Here is a 16,015-nt window from a genome sequence, read left to right on the forward strand (position 1 = left end):
TCCTGTCTGTTAGTCTGTCTGTCTCTCATAATTCTTGGAAGAAATATTGGCTACACTATTTAGTCCACAAGCCCAATGGAAATTTCCATTTAGAATGCCCATGGGCAGGTTTTTCTCTGTAGAAGCTCAGCCAACCACCTGAGGTATTGGTCAGGTATTGGGACTCAAAGGCCTTAGGAAATCAGAAAGTTCAAGGTCAAGAAAAAGCAAGTAGGATATGATGAAAAGCACTTCTCTTGCTGCTGGCTCCTCAAAGTGTGGTGGACTAAAACATTAGCATCATGTGGCCCATCCACTGGGCTCACCTGAACTGACGGCATCACCTGGCAGCTTACTAAAATGCAGATTGTCAGGTCCCACCATAACCACAAAATTAAAATCTGTATTTTAACAGAGTGATTCTTATGCACATTAATGTTTGAGAAATAAGACATTGAGGTGCCTCTGAAAGCTTTGGAACTGATTAATAAAATGAAAGTAGAAGCTAACCCACCCCAACATACCCAGAAAGGAGAGTTTACTACCAGCTTAGTGACGGCTATTAGTATGTCCAAAGGAAGACTATGTCAGGTGACAAGGCAATAACAAACCAAAAAATGGGGACCGCAAAATAGCGTTTGGTCCGTGTGCATTCAAAGTACTACGGATACAACGAAGATCTTGTTGTCCTGTGGTATACTTCTGTTTCCACCAGGCTTAAGGGAATGTTTTCTTTACTTACTTATTTATTTTATTTAGAAATTTAACTTAATGGGTGACATTAATCAGTAAGAGTACATAGGTTTTATAAAAAAAGAGTATATTCCCAACAGTTCAGATGCTATAGTAAAAAATATATATACTCTTTTTTTATAAAAAAGGAATATTCCCTTCCTTTAATAAGGATCAAGATGGAATGAATAATTTGACTTCTCTTTGGCATGACTTGGCAAAATGAGGAGAAGCAGAGATGGTTCTACTTAGGATATTTACTCATTCTAATTGCTGGAAAAGGTCACCTCCAAAAAGAAATGAATGATTTGAAAATCAATTCACACGGCTTAATCATGTGCTTTGTTTAGGGTGAATCTCTTAATGAATCACCCTGAGCCAGAAACTAAGAGCATCCAGTTGCTGTCTGAGAGCCAAGCCCTCAATCATGACTCAAATGAGGCTGAGTTTCACAACTGTAAAATTTAAAGGCTAAACAAAAATTAAGGAATGGTAAATATATAGGCCAAATGTTGCAGCTCCCCGATTCTCCAATTATACATACATCCAAAACAAACACCCCTCATCAATCGGGACATTCCTTTCCTGCTAAGCCCAGACCTGGCTTCAGGGTCTTCTCTAACTTTATATTTTAAGCAGCCTACATATCAACTGGCTTTGGTGTGCCATATGAAACTTATTTACCATCCCTGACAAAACGTTCTTCCAGCTCTAATCATCCATCATTCTAGGGCAAAAGTCCAGGGTTACAGTATGTCCAATCTCGAGGGCCTACTTAAAGAGCTACAATTTGATCATTACAACATGCTTTCTGTACCCCCATCAAAGAACATTAATCCACTTGGACTATCTTAGAGTCACTATATGCCCCTTGGCCTTCCACACATATAAACACTTCCATTTACTTGTTTAAAACAATCACTGATTGATTTTAGAGAAAGGAGAAGGGAGAGAGAGAGAAAGAGAGAGAGAGAGAGAGAGAGAGAGAGACATTAGTCTGTTTCTGTATGTGCTCTGACTGGGGATCGAACCGGTAATCTCTGCATAGCAGGACAATGCTCTAATCAACCAAGCTATCTGGCCAGGGCATTCTTCCTTTCACTTTTTTTGTTTTGTTTTGTTTTGTTTTGTGAGAGAGAGACAGAGAAAGACAAGCAGACAGAAAGGGATAAAGATGAGAATTATCAATTCATAGTTGTGGCACTTTAGTTGTTCATTCATTGCTTTTCATACATGCCTGGACCAGGGGGCTCCAGCCAAGCCAGTGACCCCTTGCTCAAGCCAGCAACATTGGGCCTAAGCTGGCAACACTGGGATTCAAGCCAGCAATCACAGCATCATGTCGATGATCCCACACTCAAGCCAGCAACCCTGTGCTCAAGCTGGAGAGCCTGCGCTCAAGCCAGTGACCTTGGGGTTTCGAACCTGGGTCCTCAGCGTCCCAGGTCAACCCTCTATCCACTGCACTACTACCTAGTCAGGCTACTTTTTAAGAGCAGAATAACACAATAATTGTAATAATAATAATGCTGTCTCAGGATTCCATTCTAAAGCATCCCTAAAATTTCTGAAAGAAATATCTCATTTATTTCTAATTAAAATTACCTTTGACAGATGTAGTTATCTTCTACCTAAATCATATGTCCCAACAGCAGCACTAGGGACATTTTGGGCTGGATAATTCTTTGTTGCAAGGGACTAGCCTTCCATTTTAAGATCTCTGGCCTCTACCCACTACATACCAGTCGCACCTACCCCTCGAGTTGTAACAAAAATGTGCCCAGACATTGCCAAATGCCCCCAGGGAGAAAATCCCTCTATTACCACAATGCCCCCATCCTGCCCCAATTGAGAACCTAATAATTATAGTAATTATCTTAGAGAGATGAGACTATGGGTGATTTTTCCCCCTAATTTTTCTGCATTTTCTAAATCTTCCATAATAAATACAAATTGTTTATATGATTTTTAAGTGGTTTTCTACTTTTTAAAAACATATTACTAATTACACAAATACCTTGAATGGATTCTTGGGTGAGTGCCAATGGGTGGCTCATTCAGTTTTGAAAATTAAATTCAGTCCCTAGAAATACCACCACACAAGCACCTTAAAGTAAGCTTTTCCACAATGTGTAAAAGACACAAGAAAGGGACTTCAGGGGAAAAGTCAGGACTGAAGCCTCTAACCATTCAGAAAACAATGTCTAAACCTTCTTGAATGGGGTAAATCAGTGGGGCTTTAGAAAAAGATGTGAACTAAAAACTGCTATTTCAAGAAAACTATTTCCCTAAAACATAGTCTACACATCCACTTTATCCAGAGAAATACTTGCATAGTAGAAAAAAAAATAAGGCACGTTTACTTCATCTTTAAGAATTGCTACATTGCTAGACCATGGAAAAATTTCAACATCAGAAAATTAAAATATCTGGTTGTAAAAATCAACTCTAGACCTCCTCATTGTCTTGGCTATTACACCAGGAATTTCCTAGAGTATGATTACCGTTAATTTCATTACAAACTATTTTTAAATCTATGGGAAAGCCACATCTGCCAAGTTCTCAATGAAGAAGCCAACATTTATTGCCCCTAGACAGACCCTGTTCTCCATCTCACCCCCCACACACCCACCGGGCATCTTCTGGCCTCCTCTGCTTACCCCGGGTGCCACCAAAGGTTCACGTGCCTTCTGCTTTCAGGTAGAAGTTCTCTTTTGTTAAGAGGGGTGATACCAACTGCAGCTTCCAGAATACCCATGTATTTTTTGTACCTCATCTTGTCTTTGTCTCTCTCCCTCTCACACACACACTACAAGGTCTTGCAAATTTCGGTCACTGTTCAGCTGAAGCAACAGAGATAATCCGCAATACGGGAAGCTGGAAGCCGCTGCACTTTTAGATGCTCTGTGATTCCTGAGCCAGAATTATTACAGTCTAAGTGGGGGGTATAGGACGGGGTCAGGCCGAGCCAAACCAAGGATAAATAAAGAAAAGGCTCAGATTTCCCTGCAACGTCAGTATTATATAAGACGAAAGAATTTTGAATATAAAACACTAATGAAAATGATGTGCAGGGAGAGCATGGTTCTAAACCCAGCAATCTAAGGTGAACTCTCCAATTAATCCGCACATAAATCTTTGAGGCCGATAATCCTTCCAGTACTAATGGCCAGGAGGTGATTTATCTCAAGGTCTGATAATAATTGGTCCAAAAAGCCTGTGTGCCACTGGAGGAACTAAAATCAGAAGCGGATCTGCTCCTTCTATAGAAACCTCTCTCTCTAAAAGGCTGCATGCCCTGTAACAAATAAAGGAAGTCCAGGTGTCATTTTATAGCAATACATTTCTTTTTTCTTCTTCTTTTCTAAGTGAGAGGAGGGGTGATAGACAGACTTCTGAATGTGTGCCGACTGGGATCTATTCAGCAACCCCCATCTAGGGCCAATGCTCTGCCCATCTGGGGCCATGCTTGCAACCTAGCTATTTTTAGTGCCTGAGATGGAGGCTCCATGGAGCCATCCTCAGCACATGCCTGGGCCAATGCACTGGAACCAATTGAGCCATGGCTGCTGGAGGGGAAGAGAGGGGGAGAAGGAAGAGGTAGAAAAGCAGATGGTCACTTCTCCTGTGTGCCCTGACCAGGAACTGAACCTGGGACATCCACGCACTGCGTGGACACTCCACCACTGAGCCAACCAGCCAGGGCCAGCAATGCATTTCTGAGTGCTATAAACTCTTTGCTGGAGGCAATAGCAAAAATTAATTCATTGAGAACCAATTCTGTTTTGGATTTTTGTTTGTTTTAAATATTTTTTATAATACCTCTAGAACCCAACATAGGTGAGCTGTGCAAGCATGAAAATACATGGTTTGGAGATGTTCAGACACTATCCACTCCCCTTTTTTCTACAAGTGTCTCCTCTCAGCTTTATGACCTTTCCAGCCCATTTTTCATGGGGTAAAAGTTGGACAATCCATCATAGTGGCCCACCTAATGGGTCATGGTACACAGGACCTAGACTAGGTTGAACAGTCTCCCTTGGGATGAAAATATGACATTCCAAGAGAAATGTCCTCTCATTAGAGTTGCTAACCAAGGCTGACAAGTTAGGACTGCCGGAGGTCATGATCCCCCTCACATAGAGAGGACTCATCACTAGTACTTGAGAAAAAAACAGTACCAATGGAAGTTTCTTTTTATTTTCCTTTTGTTCTTTTAATCTGCATGACCTAAATCGATAGCCTCCAAAGTAGTGTGCACACACCAACAATATTTGTGGTATGAAAAAAATATTAAACCATCTAGTTCCCGTTTTCTCTCATCCATTAAATTTTAGTTTGAATATTTATATTTTTAGAAGTTCATATTCACTGGCTCTGGCCCCTTGGTTCAGTGGTAGAGCGTCATCCTGGCATGTGGAAGTCCTGGACTTGCTTCCCAATCAGGGCACACAGGAGAAGTGCCCATCTGTTTCTCCACTCCTCCCCCTTCCCTCTCTCTCTCTCTCTCTCTCTCTCTCTCTCTTTCTTCCTCTCTTTCTCCCCTTCCTGCAGCCATGGGTCAAATAGTTAGAGCAAAGTTGGCCCCGGGCACTGAGGATGGCTCCATGGCCTCACCTCAAGAGCCAAAACAGCTCAGTTGTCAAGGAACGAAGCAGCAGCACCAGATGGGCAGAGCATCGCTGGTAGAGGGCTTGCAGCATAGATACAGGTCCGGGCGCATACAGGAGTCTGTCTCTCTGCCTCCCTGCCTCTCAATATAAAAAGAAATAAGTAATCAAAAATAAACAAATCATAAAAGTTCATATGTACTTTCAACACTAATATATATAAAGGTTAAAGATCAGTAACTTTAACTCTTTAACTGCTCAATAAGCCTCAATTTCCCCATTTATAAGATGAGAGGCCTGTCCTTTATGGACAATTGATATTTAACAAAGGAGGTTAAGAGCATACAATGGAGTAAAGACAGTCTCTTTAACAAATGGTGTTGGGAAATTGGACAGCTACCTGCAAAAAAATAAAACTAGACCACCAACTTACACCATTTACAAAAATAAACTCAAAATGGATAAAAGACTTAAATGTAAGTCGTGAAACCATAAGCATCTTAGAAGAAAACATAGGCAGTAAGCTCTCTGACATCTCTCGCAGCAATATATTTGCTGATTTATCTCCACAGGCAAGTGAAATAAAGGACAGGATGAACAAATGGGACTATATCAAACTAAAAAGCTTTTGCACAGCTAAAGACAATATGAACAAAATAAAAAAACAAACCACACAATGGGAGAACATATTCGACAATATGTCTGATAAGGGGTTAATAACCAAAATTTATAAAGAACTTGTAAAACTCAACACCAGGAAGACAATCCAATCAAAAAATGGGCAAAAGAAATGAATAGACACTTCTCCAAAGAGGACATACAGATGGCCAATAGGCTTATGAAAAAATGCTCAACATCACTAATCATTAGAGAAATGCAAATTAAAACCACAATAAGATACCACCTCACCCCTGTCAGAATGACGCTCGTCAACATAACAACACAGAATAAGTACTGGCTAGGATGTGGAGAAAAGGGAACCCTCCTGCACTGCTGGTGGGAATGCAGACTGGTGCAGCCTCTGTGGAAAACAGTATGGAGATTCCTGAAAAAATTAAAAATCGAACTGCCTTTTGACCCAGCTATCCCATTTTTAGGAATATATCCTAAGAGTACCAAGTCACTGATTCAAAAGAAGAAATGCATCCCCATGTTTATGGCAGCATTGTTTATAATAGCCAAGATCTGAAAACAGCCCAAGTATCCATCAGTGGACGAGCAGATTAAAAAGCAGTGGTACATATACACAATGGAATACTATGCGGAAGAAGGAAATCTTACCTTTTGTGACAACATGGATGGACCTGGAAACTATTATGCTAAGTGAAATAAGCCAGGCAGAGAAAGAAAAATATCTTATGACCTCACTCATTTGAGGAATCCAATGAACAATGTGAACTGAGGAACGGAATAGAGACAGAGGCAGGTTCAAAGGGACCAGAGGGAAAGAGGTCAGAGGGAAAGGGGACGAGAGGATGGGATCAGAGAAGGGAAAGAGATTGGTGAAATTATATATACATAACACAGAGATATAGAGAGCAGGAAAACAAATCCTGGAGGGAAGTGGGGAGGGCATTGGGGGGAGGGGGGCAAGAGGGATGTTGAGGGGAACACGGGGGTGGGGGGGATGTATTCGGTGGTGTTAATCCAAATTCGGAGGGACCCGAATTATGGAAGACAGAAGCAAGGTCCGTCGTTTACACATTAAAGCTTTATTGTCTAGCTTGGCCAAGCGGCGGGAACTCCAACAGAAATCTGACGGAGAGCGCGCCGGCCCTTTGTTCTACTTAGTTTTTATAGTTTTGTAAGTGGGAAGTACAGAAGCAAAAATTGTAATTAGGAGCCCCTTACCGCTATTGGTTATAGTCATATGTCCTTTAACATGATAGGACCACGTTCAATTTGCAAACCATACATCATTTTGGAGAAAACAAAATTTACAAGTCAACACAACGGTAGAAAGATGTCTCTTTACATATTAAAGGCTTTCCTATATTATCTAGTGTTTATCTGCTATCTCTCTGTCCAGAGTCACACACGCATTTACATAGGAGAGGTAGTTTCAGTGGGGACAAATGCCCGCAAATGGCTCATTGCTATAAGAAAAGGTTTATTTTGGATTTTCTCTTCCTGCACCTGGCTAGCCATTCACCCCTTTCCCCACAGGTGTGGTGGAATGTCTGGGAATTCATGTTTCCTTCCCTTTTCATTTACAATACAATGGCAAGAGCCACCCTAGTTATGCTAATCACACAGCACAGAGACTATTCTCACAATTTCTCTTAACCCAAATTAATAAAATGTTCTCCAAGCCTCCTAAAATATTAATATTAATTCTGTAGCCTTTGGTACTTTACAACACCTGCGGGTGAAATGGCTCAGTGGCTCCTCAGTGGGACACTTGAATCTATATAAACCCAATAAATAAAATCAATTAAAAAAATTAAAAAGATCAGAGGTCTGTATAGATGCTAAATTATCATCCAACAACAAAAAAGACTAAGAACTCCTACTTCACTTGGCCTGCTTGTATAGATAATCTGACCACAATAAAGTGGTAAAAACAAGGGATAAAGCCTTTGGATTTGGAATATTTCATTTCCGTAGTATTACTCCCACTGGTTTTTCTGCAAACAATTAGTACCAGTTAGTCACAGGAATTCTTTTATAGGCTGAACTTGGTTGGCGACAGCTGCCACGGCTGAAAAAAGCTCTAATACAGCCCTCATTTAATCATACAGGAAGATGTAATTATACTTACACAATAGGCTTTGTTCTATCAACTTGTATTTCTAACGACGCGCGATAAAAATTACTCTACAACCCTCTCAAATAAGAAATGAAGCCCGAGCTAAAAAGAAAATATCCATTTAAATCTGTTACCCATTGGAAGCTGTTTTAGTACAGTGAAAGTGACATATTTTATAAGTGACATGCCTTAAAGTTCCATTTTTATAGGAATTTTTTATGCATTTAGCACACAACTCTTACAAAGTGCTTCTTATTCGTGATGATCTCATATAAAATTAAAATTAGGTCTTTCATTAGGAAAAGAATTCTGCCTTAGCAAATTAATTAGAAAGAAACTGCTTTTCTCCCATAAAGGAGACTGTTCAGTTTTCTAATTTTATTCATTTTTAAAAACTGTCATCTCTGTATGAACTCCTTCATAATAGTACATAAGAACATAACACAAGAGGTAAAACATCTAGTCAAAATACCCCTTCCAGACATGTAATTATATGGCATTTTCTTTATACATAGTTTCTGAAATTCTTTGAAATATGTATTAATTTGGTTAATTGCCTGAATTCTAGAAATCCTTTACAACTGCAACTCTGAGTAAAAATCATTTATCTATATTTTAAAAAATTTAATATACATGATCCAAAATGTCTTTTATGTCATAATGCTCAAGATCAGTTTCTGAATGATCAACATTGAACATAATTCACAGATCAGGCTGACGTTCCCTTTGAACTGATTGTTTTTACTTTATTTCTGCTGGAGGAAAACAATGGGCATCCTCCTCCACTGGGTATTTTAACTGCTCCTGTGCCATAGAAGTATAAAATTGGAAATGAACTAATGCCACAAACAGGCTATTTTACAGGGTGTGGTTTGCTTTTCAGGAAGCTGGGAAAAGCCTTACTAGAAGTAGGAGAGTCAGGGAAAGAGCTATTTTTCTTTCTTTTTTTAAGCTTTACTACAAATAAACTAGATGACTTTACATAAGACATTTCATTCCTCCGCTTAATATCTTCATATATAATATATATTTACATATTTGCTACTCAGGCAATCCATCAGAACACTAAGAAAAACAGGCTACATGTATAAAAAGAATTATTAAAGAGTTCAAGATTAGTTGTGGCTCTCCTAGACTCAGGCCTCTGTAGCCCAAACTAGCCCCTTCTCCTCAGTCATCCTCAGAATGCACTCACTACTGGGTTTAAATTATTAGCTTGAACTGGATGCCACCAAATCTGACATTCCAATTCTGTCCTCCTACTAATCCAATAGATACTGAAACAGCCACTGCCCAGCCCCCAGCAGCAGCGGCCTCTTGCCTTTTCGTTTCCTGTATCCCCCTCCTGATTCTCCTGACCTGAGACCTCGGAGCCATTCTCACCCGTTCTAGTGGCGCTCAGTCATACCAACTCCATCCATGACAAAGGGAAAGAGAGCTGTGGTTAAATGGAAAAGCTTGATTTAAATCCCACTACTGCTGTTTAACACCTTGTAATCTTGTACAAGATACTTGACCCTTCTAAACCTGTTTCATCCTCTGTACAACTGGAATAAGACCATATCACAGGGGCAGTTTTAATAACGAATTAGATAATGTTACATGCATCAATGGATGTCAGCTCCTCATCTCTTCCCTCCCTTTCACTCTCCCATCTATCCTTCTGTTCCCAAAACCTCTTCAAGAATTCTTCCTCAGTCATTTCTCTGCAGGCAAGAACAAGGTGTACTTGCAAACCTGACCGTCCCTTGCAGCTACAGCTGCCTTTGACACACAGTGAAAGAACCAAAAAAGTCCAAGGCGGAGCGGTGTCCGAGGAAAAACAGAGACTGGAAGGCTGGCTGGCTGAAGGGTACAGGGACCCAGGGGTTCAAGGAGTCATGGAGACCCTTAAAAAAGAGAGGAACTTTGGGCCTTGGGGTCCAGTTCAGGGGGTACCCACCAACTAAGGAGGTTCTTCCTTACAATATTCCCGGATTTTAAACCTCTGCTACAGAGTAATTAAAAGCAAAAAGTATTACAAACAACAACATGCCAACAAATTGAACAATCTGGAAGAAATCAATAAATTCACAGAAACATACACTCTCCGAAAACTGAATAAAAAGAAACAGAAAATCTGAACAGACCAATTATAACTAATGAAATTGAAGCAGTAATCAAAAGTTGGAGGTATCACAATGCCCATTATCAAACTATACCACGAGGCATTGTGATCAAAATAGCCTGGTACTGGCATAAAAACAGGCACATAGCCTGACCTGTGGTGGCGCAGTGGATAAAGCGTCAACCTGGAATGCTGAGGTCGCCAGTTCAAAACCCTGGGTTTGCCCAGTCAGGGCACATATGGAAGTTGATGCTTCCTGTTCCTCCCTCCTTCTTTCTCTCTCTTCTCTCTAAAATGAATTAATAAAGTCTTTAAAAATATTAATTAAAAAATATTAAATAATACTTCACAAAAAACAGTAAAACTGTTAAGATATTTCCATTTTCCTTCTTGACTGCATCCTCACTTGAATTTTTTCACCCTGTGGATGGAATAAACATTATTACGGGTATTTAGAATGCTCTGTTGGACAGATGAGTGTTAAAAAAGAGTAAGGAATATAAATTCGTGATTTCCACATTAGGCTGCTGCCCAGGCACCCACCTTAGAGAGAACCCTGATTACAAGTGCCATTTTAACAAGCGGTTCCCCTAACTCAACAAAAAATTAGGTATTGGTTCTGCCAAACCGGTGCAAATCGGCTGAATCCTACCACTGGACACAACTACAAATTGATGCTTCTCATCTCTCTCACTGTCTCTCTCTCTTTCTCTCTCTCTCTTGCTTGCTCACTAAATAGAACTTAAAAAACTCAACACCAGGCCCTGGCCGGTTGGCTCAGTGGTAGAGCGTCGACCTGGCGTGCAGGAGTCCCGGGTTCGATTCCCCGCCAGGGCACACAGGAGAAGTGCCCATCTGCTTCTCCACCCCTCCCCCTCTCCTTCCTCTCTGTCTCTCTCTTCCCCTCGTGCAGCTGAGGCTCCACTGGAGCAAAGTTGGCCCGGGCACTGAGGATGGCTCTATGGCTTCTGCCTCAGGCACTAGAATGGCTCTGGTTGCGGCAGAGCAATGCCTCAAGATGGGCAGAGCATCGCCCCCTGGTGGGCATGCCGGGTGGATCCCGGTGGGGCGCACGCGGGAGTCTGTCTGACTGCCTCCCAGTTTCCAACTTCAGAAAAATACAAAAAAACCCCAAAAAACTCAACCAAATTAAAAAATAGGCATAGGACCCAAATAGACACTTCTCTAAAGAGACTATAAAGATGGTCAATAGACATATGAAAAGATGCTCAATGTCAATAATCATCAGAGAAATGCAAATTAAAACAACAATGAGATATCACCTCACCCCTGTCAAAATGGTTATTACCAATAAATCAACAATCAAAAAGTGTTGGCGAGGATGAAGAGAAAAGGCAACCTTCATGCACTGTTGGGAAGAATGCTGATTGGTGCAACCACTATGCAAAAAAAATAGAGTTACCTCAAAAAGAATAAAAATGGAACTACCTAATAACCTGGCGATTCCACTGTGGGAATATATTCAAATACTAATTTGAAAGAATATATGCACACCTATGTTCACTGCAGATTAGTTAAGATAGCCAATTTATGGAAACAACCCAAGTGTTGTCCATCAACAGACAAATGGATAAAAAAGAAGTGGTGCATGTATACAATGAAATATGATTTAGCCATAAAAATAAATGAAATCTTGCCATTTGTGACAACATGAATGGTCCTAGAAAATATGCTAAGTGAAATAAGTCAATCAGAGAAAGACATATACCATGATTTCATTTCTATGTGGAATCTTTTTTTTTATTGATTTTAATTTATTGTGTTTACATAGATTCTAGTGTTCCCCCGAGTGCATTCCCCTCCCCCGTATTCCCCTCAACATCTCCCTTTCTCCCCTCCCCATAGCGCCCTCCCCCCTTCCCTTCAGGTTTATCCCATCCTATCATCCCCTTTCCCTCTGTCCTCTTTTCCTCTGGTTTCTTTGATCCCTCCTCTGTCTCAATTCCGTTTCTCAGTTCACATTGTTCATTGGATTCCTCAAATGAGTAAAGTGATAAGATATTTTTCTTTTTCTGCCTGGCTTATTTTACTGAACATAATAGTTTCCAGGTCCATCCATGTTGTCACAAAAAGTAAGATTTCCTTCTTTTTCATGGCCCCATAGTATTCCACTGTATATATGTACCACTTCTTTTTAATCCACTCGTCCACTGACGGACACTTGGGCTGTTTCCAGAACTTCACTATTGTGAACAATGCTGAAATAAACGTGGGGGTGCATTTCTCCTTTTAAAACAGTGCTTGATGTTCTTGGGGTATATTACTAAAAGTGGAATAGCTAGGTGAAAAGGCAGTTCAATTTTTAATTCTTTGAGGAATCTCCATACTGGTTTCCATAGTGGCTGTACCAGTCTGCATTCCCACCAGCAGTGCAGGAGGGTTCCCTTTTCTCCACACTTATTCTGTGTTGTTTTGTTGATGAGCGCCATTCTGACTGGTATGTGGTGATATCCCATTGTGGTTTTAATTTGCACTTCTCTAATGACTAGTGATGTTAAGCATTTTTTCATCTGCCCATTGGCCATCTGTATGTCCTCTTTGGAGAAGTGTTTATTCATTTCTTTTGCCCATTTTTTGATTGGATTGTTTGTCTTCCTGGTGTTGAGTTTTACAAGTTCTTTATAAATTTTGGTTATTAACCCCTTATCAGACATATTGTCAAATATGTTCTTCCATTGTATACTTTGTCTTTTTATTCTGTTCTTATTGTCTTTAGCTGTGCAGAAGCTTTTTAGTTTGATAAAGTCCCATTTGTTTATCCTGTCTTTTATTTCACTTGCCTGTGGAGATAAATCAGTGAATATATTGCTGCGAGAGATGTTGGAGAACTTACTGCCTATGTTTTCTTCTAAGATGCTTATGGTTTCACGACTTACATTTAAGTCTTTTATCCATTTTGAGTTTGTTTCTGTAAATGGTGTAAGTTGGTGGTCTAGTTTCATTTTTTTGCAGGTAGATGTCCAATTTTCCCAACACCATTTGTTAAAGAGGCTGTCATTACTCCACTGTATGCTCTTACCCCCTTTGTCAAATATCAGTTGTCCATAAAGGTGTGGGTTTATTTCTGGGTTCTCTGTTCTGTCCCATTCATCTATATGCCTGTTCTTATGCCAGTACCAGGCTGTTTTGAGTACAATGGCCTTGTAGTATAACCTGATATCAGGAAGTGTGATACCTCCCACTTTATTCTTCCTTTTCAAGATTGCTGAGGCTATTCATGTTCTTTTTTGGTTCCGTATAAATTTTTGGAATATGTGTTCTAAATCTTTGAAGTATGTCATTGGTATTTCAATTGGTATTGCATTGAATTTATAAATTGCTTTGGGTAATACAGACATTTTAATGATGTTTATTCTACCTAACCATGATCATTGTATATGCTTCCACTTGTTAGTATCTTCCTTGATTTCTTTTATCAATGTTGTATAATTTTCCAAGTACAACTCTTTAATCTCCTTGGTTAAATTTACTCCTACGTTATTTTTTTGTTGTTGCAATAGTGAAGGGAATTGTTTCCTTAATTTCTCTTTCTGACAGTTCATTGTTGGTGTATAAAAATGCCTCTGATTTCTGAGTATTAATTTTATATCCTGCCACCTTGCTGAATTCATTTATCAGGTCCAGTAGTATTTTGACTGAGACTTTAGGGTTTTCTACATACAATATCAAATCATCTAAAAATAATGATAGTTTTACTTCTTTTCCAATTTGGATGCCTTTTATTTCTTCTTCTTGTCGATTGCTGTGGCTAGGACTTCCAGAACTATGTTGAATAAGAGGGGTAAAAGGGGGCATCCCTGCCTTGTTCCTGATCTTAAGGGGATTGCTTTTAATTTTTGCCTATTGAGTATGATGTTGGCTATGGGTTTGTCATAGATGGCCTTTATCATGTTGAGGTATGTACCCTGTATTCCCACTTTGCTGAGAGTTTTGATCATGAATGGGTGCTGGATTTTATCAAATGCTTTTTCTGCATCTATTGAAATTATCATGTGGTTTTTCTCCTTCCTTTTGTTTATGTGATGAATCACATTGATTGATTTGCGAATATTGTACCAGCCTTGCCTCCCCAGAGTAAAGCCCACTTGATCATAGTGTATGATTTTTCATATATTGCTGGATCTGGTTTGCTAATATTTTGTTGAGGATTTTAGCATCTAAATTCATCAGGGATATCAGCCTATAATTTTCTTTCTTTGTGTTGTCTTTGCCTGGTTTTGGAATCAAAATTATGCTCGTCTCATAAAAGGAGTTTAGAAGTCTTCCTTCCTCTTGAATTTTTTGAAATAGCTTGAGAAGAATAGGAGTTAGTTCTTCTTTGAATATTTGGTAAAATTCACTTGTAAAGCCATCTGACCCAGAGCTTTTGTTTAATGGAAGTTGTTGTTTTTTTTTTCATTTTTCTGAAGCTGGAAACGGGGAGAGACAGTCAGACAGACTCCCGCATGCGCCCAACCGGGATCCACTTGGCACGCCCACCATGGGGCGATGCTCTGCCCACCAGGGGGCGATAATCTGCCCATCCTGGGCATCGCCATGTTGCGACCAGAGTCACTCTAGCGCCTGAGGCAGAGGCCACAGAGCCATCCCCAGCACCCGGGCCATCTTTGCTCCAATGGAGCCTTGGCTGCGGGAGGGGAAGAGAGAGACAGAGAGGAAAGCGCGGCGGAGGGGTGGAGAAGCAAATGGGCGCTTCTCCTGTGTGCCCTGGCCGGGAATCGAACCCAGGTCCTCCGCACGCTAGGCCGACGCTCTACCACTGAGCCAACCGGCCAGGGCTGTTTAATGGGAGTTTTTTGATAATTGTTTCGATCTCATTTGTTGTAATTGGTCTGTTTAGGTTTTCTGATTCTTCCAGATTGATTTTTAAAAGATTATATGTTTCAAGGAATTTGTCCATTTCATCTAGGTTGTCTTAATTTTTTGGCATACAGTTCTTCATAGTATTTTCTTACAATCCTTTGTATTTCTATTGTGTCAGTTGTTATTTCTCCACTCTCATTTCTAATTTTATTTATTTGAGTCCTCTCTCTTTTTTTCTTTGTGAGTCTAGTTAAAGGTTCGTCGATCTTGTTTACCTTTTCAAAGAACCAGCTCCTGGTTTCATTGATCCTCTGTATTGTTTCTCTAGCCTCTATGTCATTTATTTCTGCTCTGATCTTTATTATTTCCTTCCTTCTACTACCTCAGGGCTTTACTTGCTGTTCTTCTAGTTCTTTTAGATGCAGGGTTAAGTTGTTTATTAGAGCTTTTTCTAGCTTCTTAAGGTATGCTTGTAATGCTATTAACTTCCCTCTCAGTACTGCTTTTGCTGTGTCTCATACATTTTGAGTTGTTGTATGCTCATTATCATTCGTTTCTAGGAATTTTTTTATTTCTTCATTGATCTCATTGTTAACCCATTCGTTATTTAATAACATGCTATTTAATTTCCAAGTGTTTGAGGATTTTTCAGTTTTTCTGTTTTTGTTGATTTCTAGTTTCACGCTATTATGATCAGAGAAAATGCTTGATATGATTTCAATCTTCTTAAATTTGTTAAGACCACTTTTGTGCCCTAACATGTGGTCTATCCTAAATAATGTACCATGAGCATTTGATAAGAATGTTTATTCTGCTGCTTTAGGGTGAAAGGTTCAGAAGATATCTATTAAATCCAGTTGATCTAGTGTGTACTTTAAGTCTGCTGTTCCTTTGTTAATTTTCTTTCTTGATGATCTATCTAGTGATATTAGTGGGGTATTGAAATCCCATACTATTACAGTATTGCTGTTGATCTCACCCTTTATATCCATCAAAGTCTGCTTTATATATTTA

At 39.8% G+C, this 16,015-nt stretch overlaps 1 protein-coding gene across 5 annotated transcripts in view; it reads right to left on the minus strand.

Annotated features, from left to right (window-relative positions):
• TJP2 (tight junction protein 2) overlaps positions 1-16,015 on the minus strand; it is a 140,061-nt gene that overhangs the window by 106,223 nt on the left and 17,823 nt on the right. The window contains exon 1 of one of the 5 annotated variants that reach the window (XM_066257127.1): positions 3,372-3,642. The exons of 3 other annotated variants lie outside the window; for them this stretch is intronic. In XM_066257127.1, the coding sequence (XP_066113224.1) occupies positions 3,372-3,487 (116 nt within the window). In that variant the 5' untranslated portion in view covers positions 3,488-3,642. Of the gene's footprint in view, positions 1-3,371; positions 3,643-16,015 lie in introns of those variants that run through there. One more of the 5 variants, XM_066257126.1, reaches the window with a different exon arrangement.

This window comes from Saccopteryx bilineata, chromosome 2 (genome assembly GCF_036850765.1).
Source record: "Saccopteryx bilineata isolate mSacBil1 chromosome 2, mSacBil1_pri_phased_curated, whole genome shotgun sequence".
Taxonomy (NCBI): Eukaryota; Metazoa; Chordata; class Mammalia; order Chiroptera; family Emballonuridae; genus Saccopteryx; species Saccopteryx bilineata.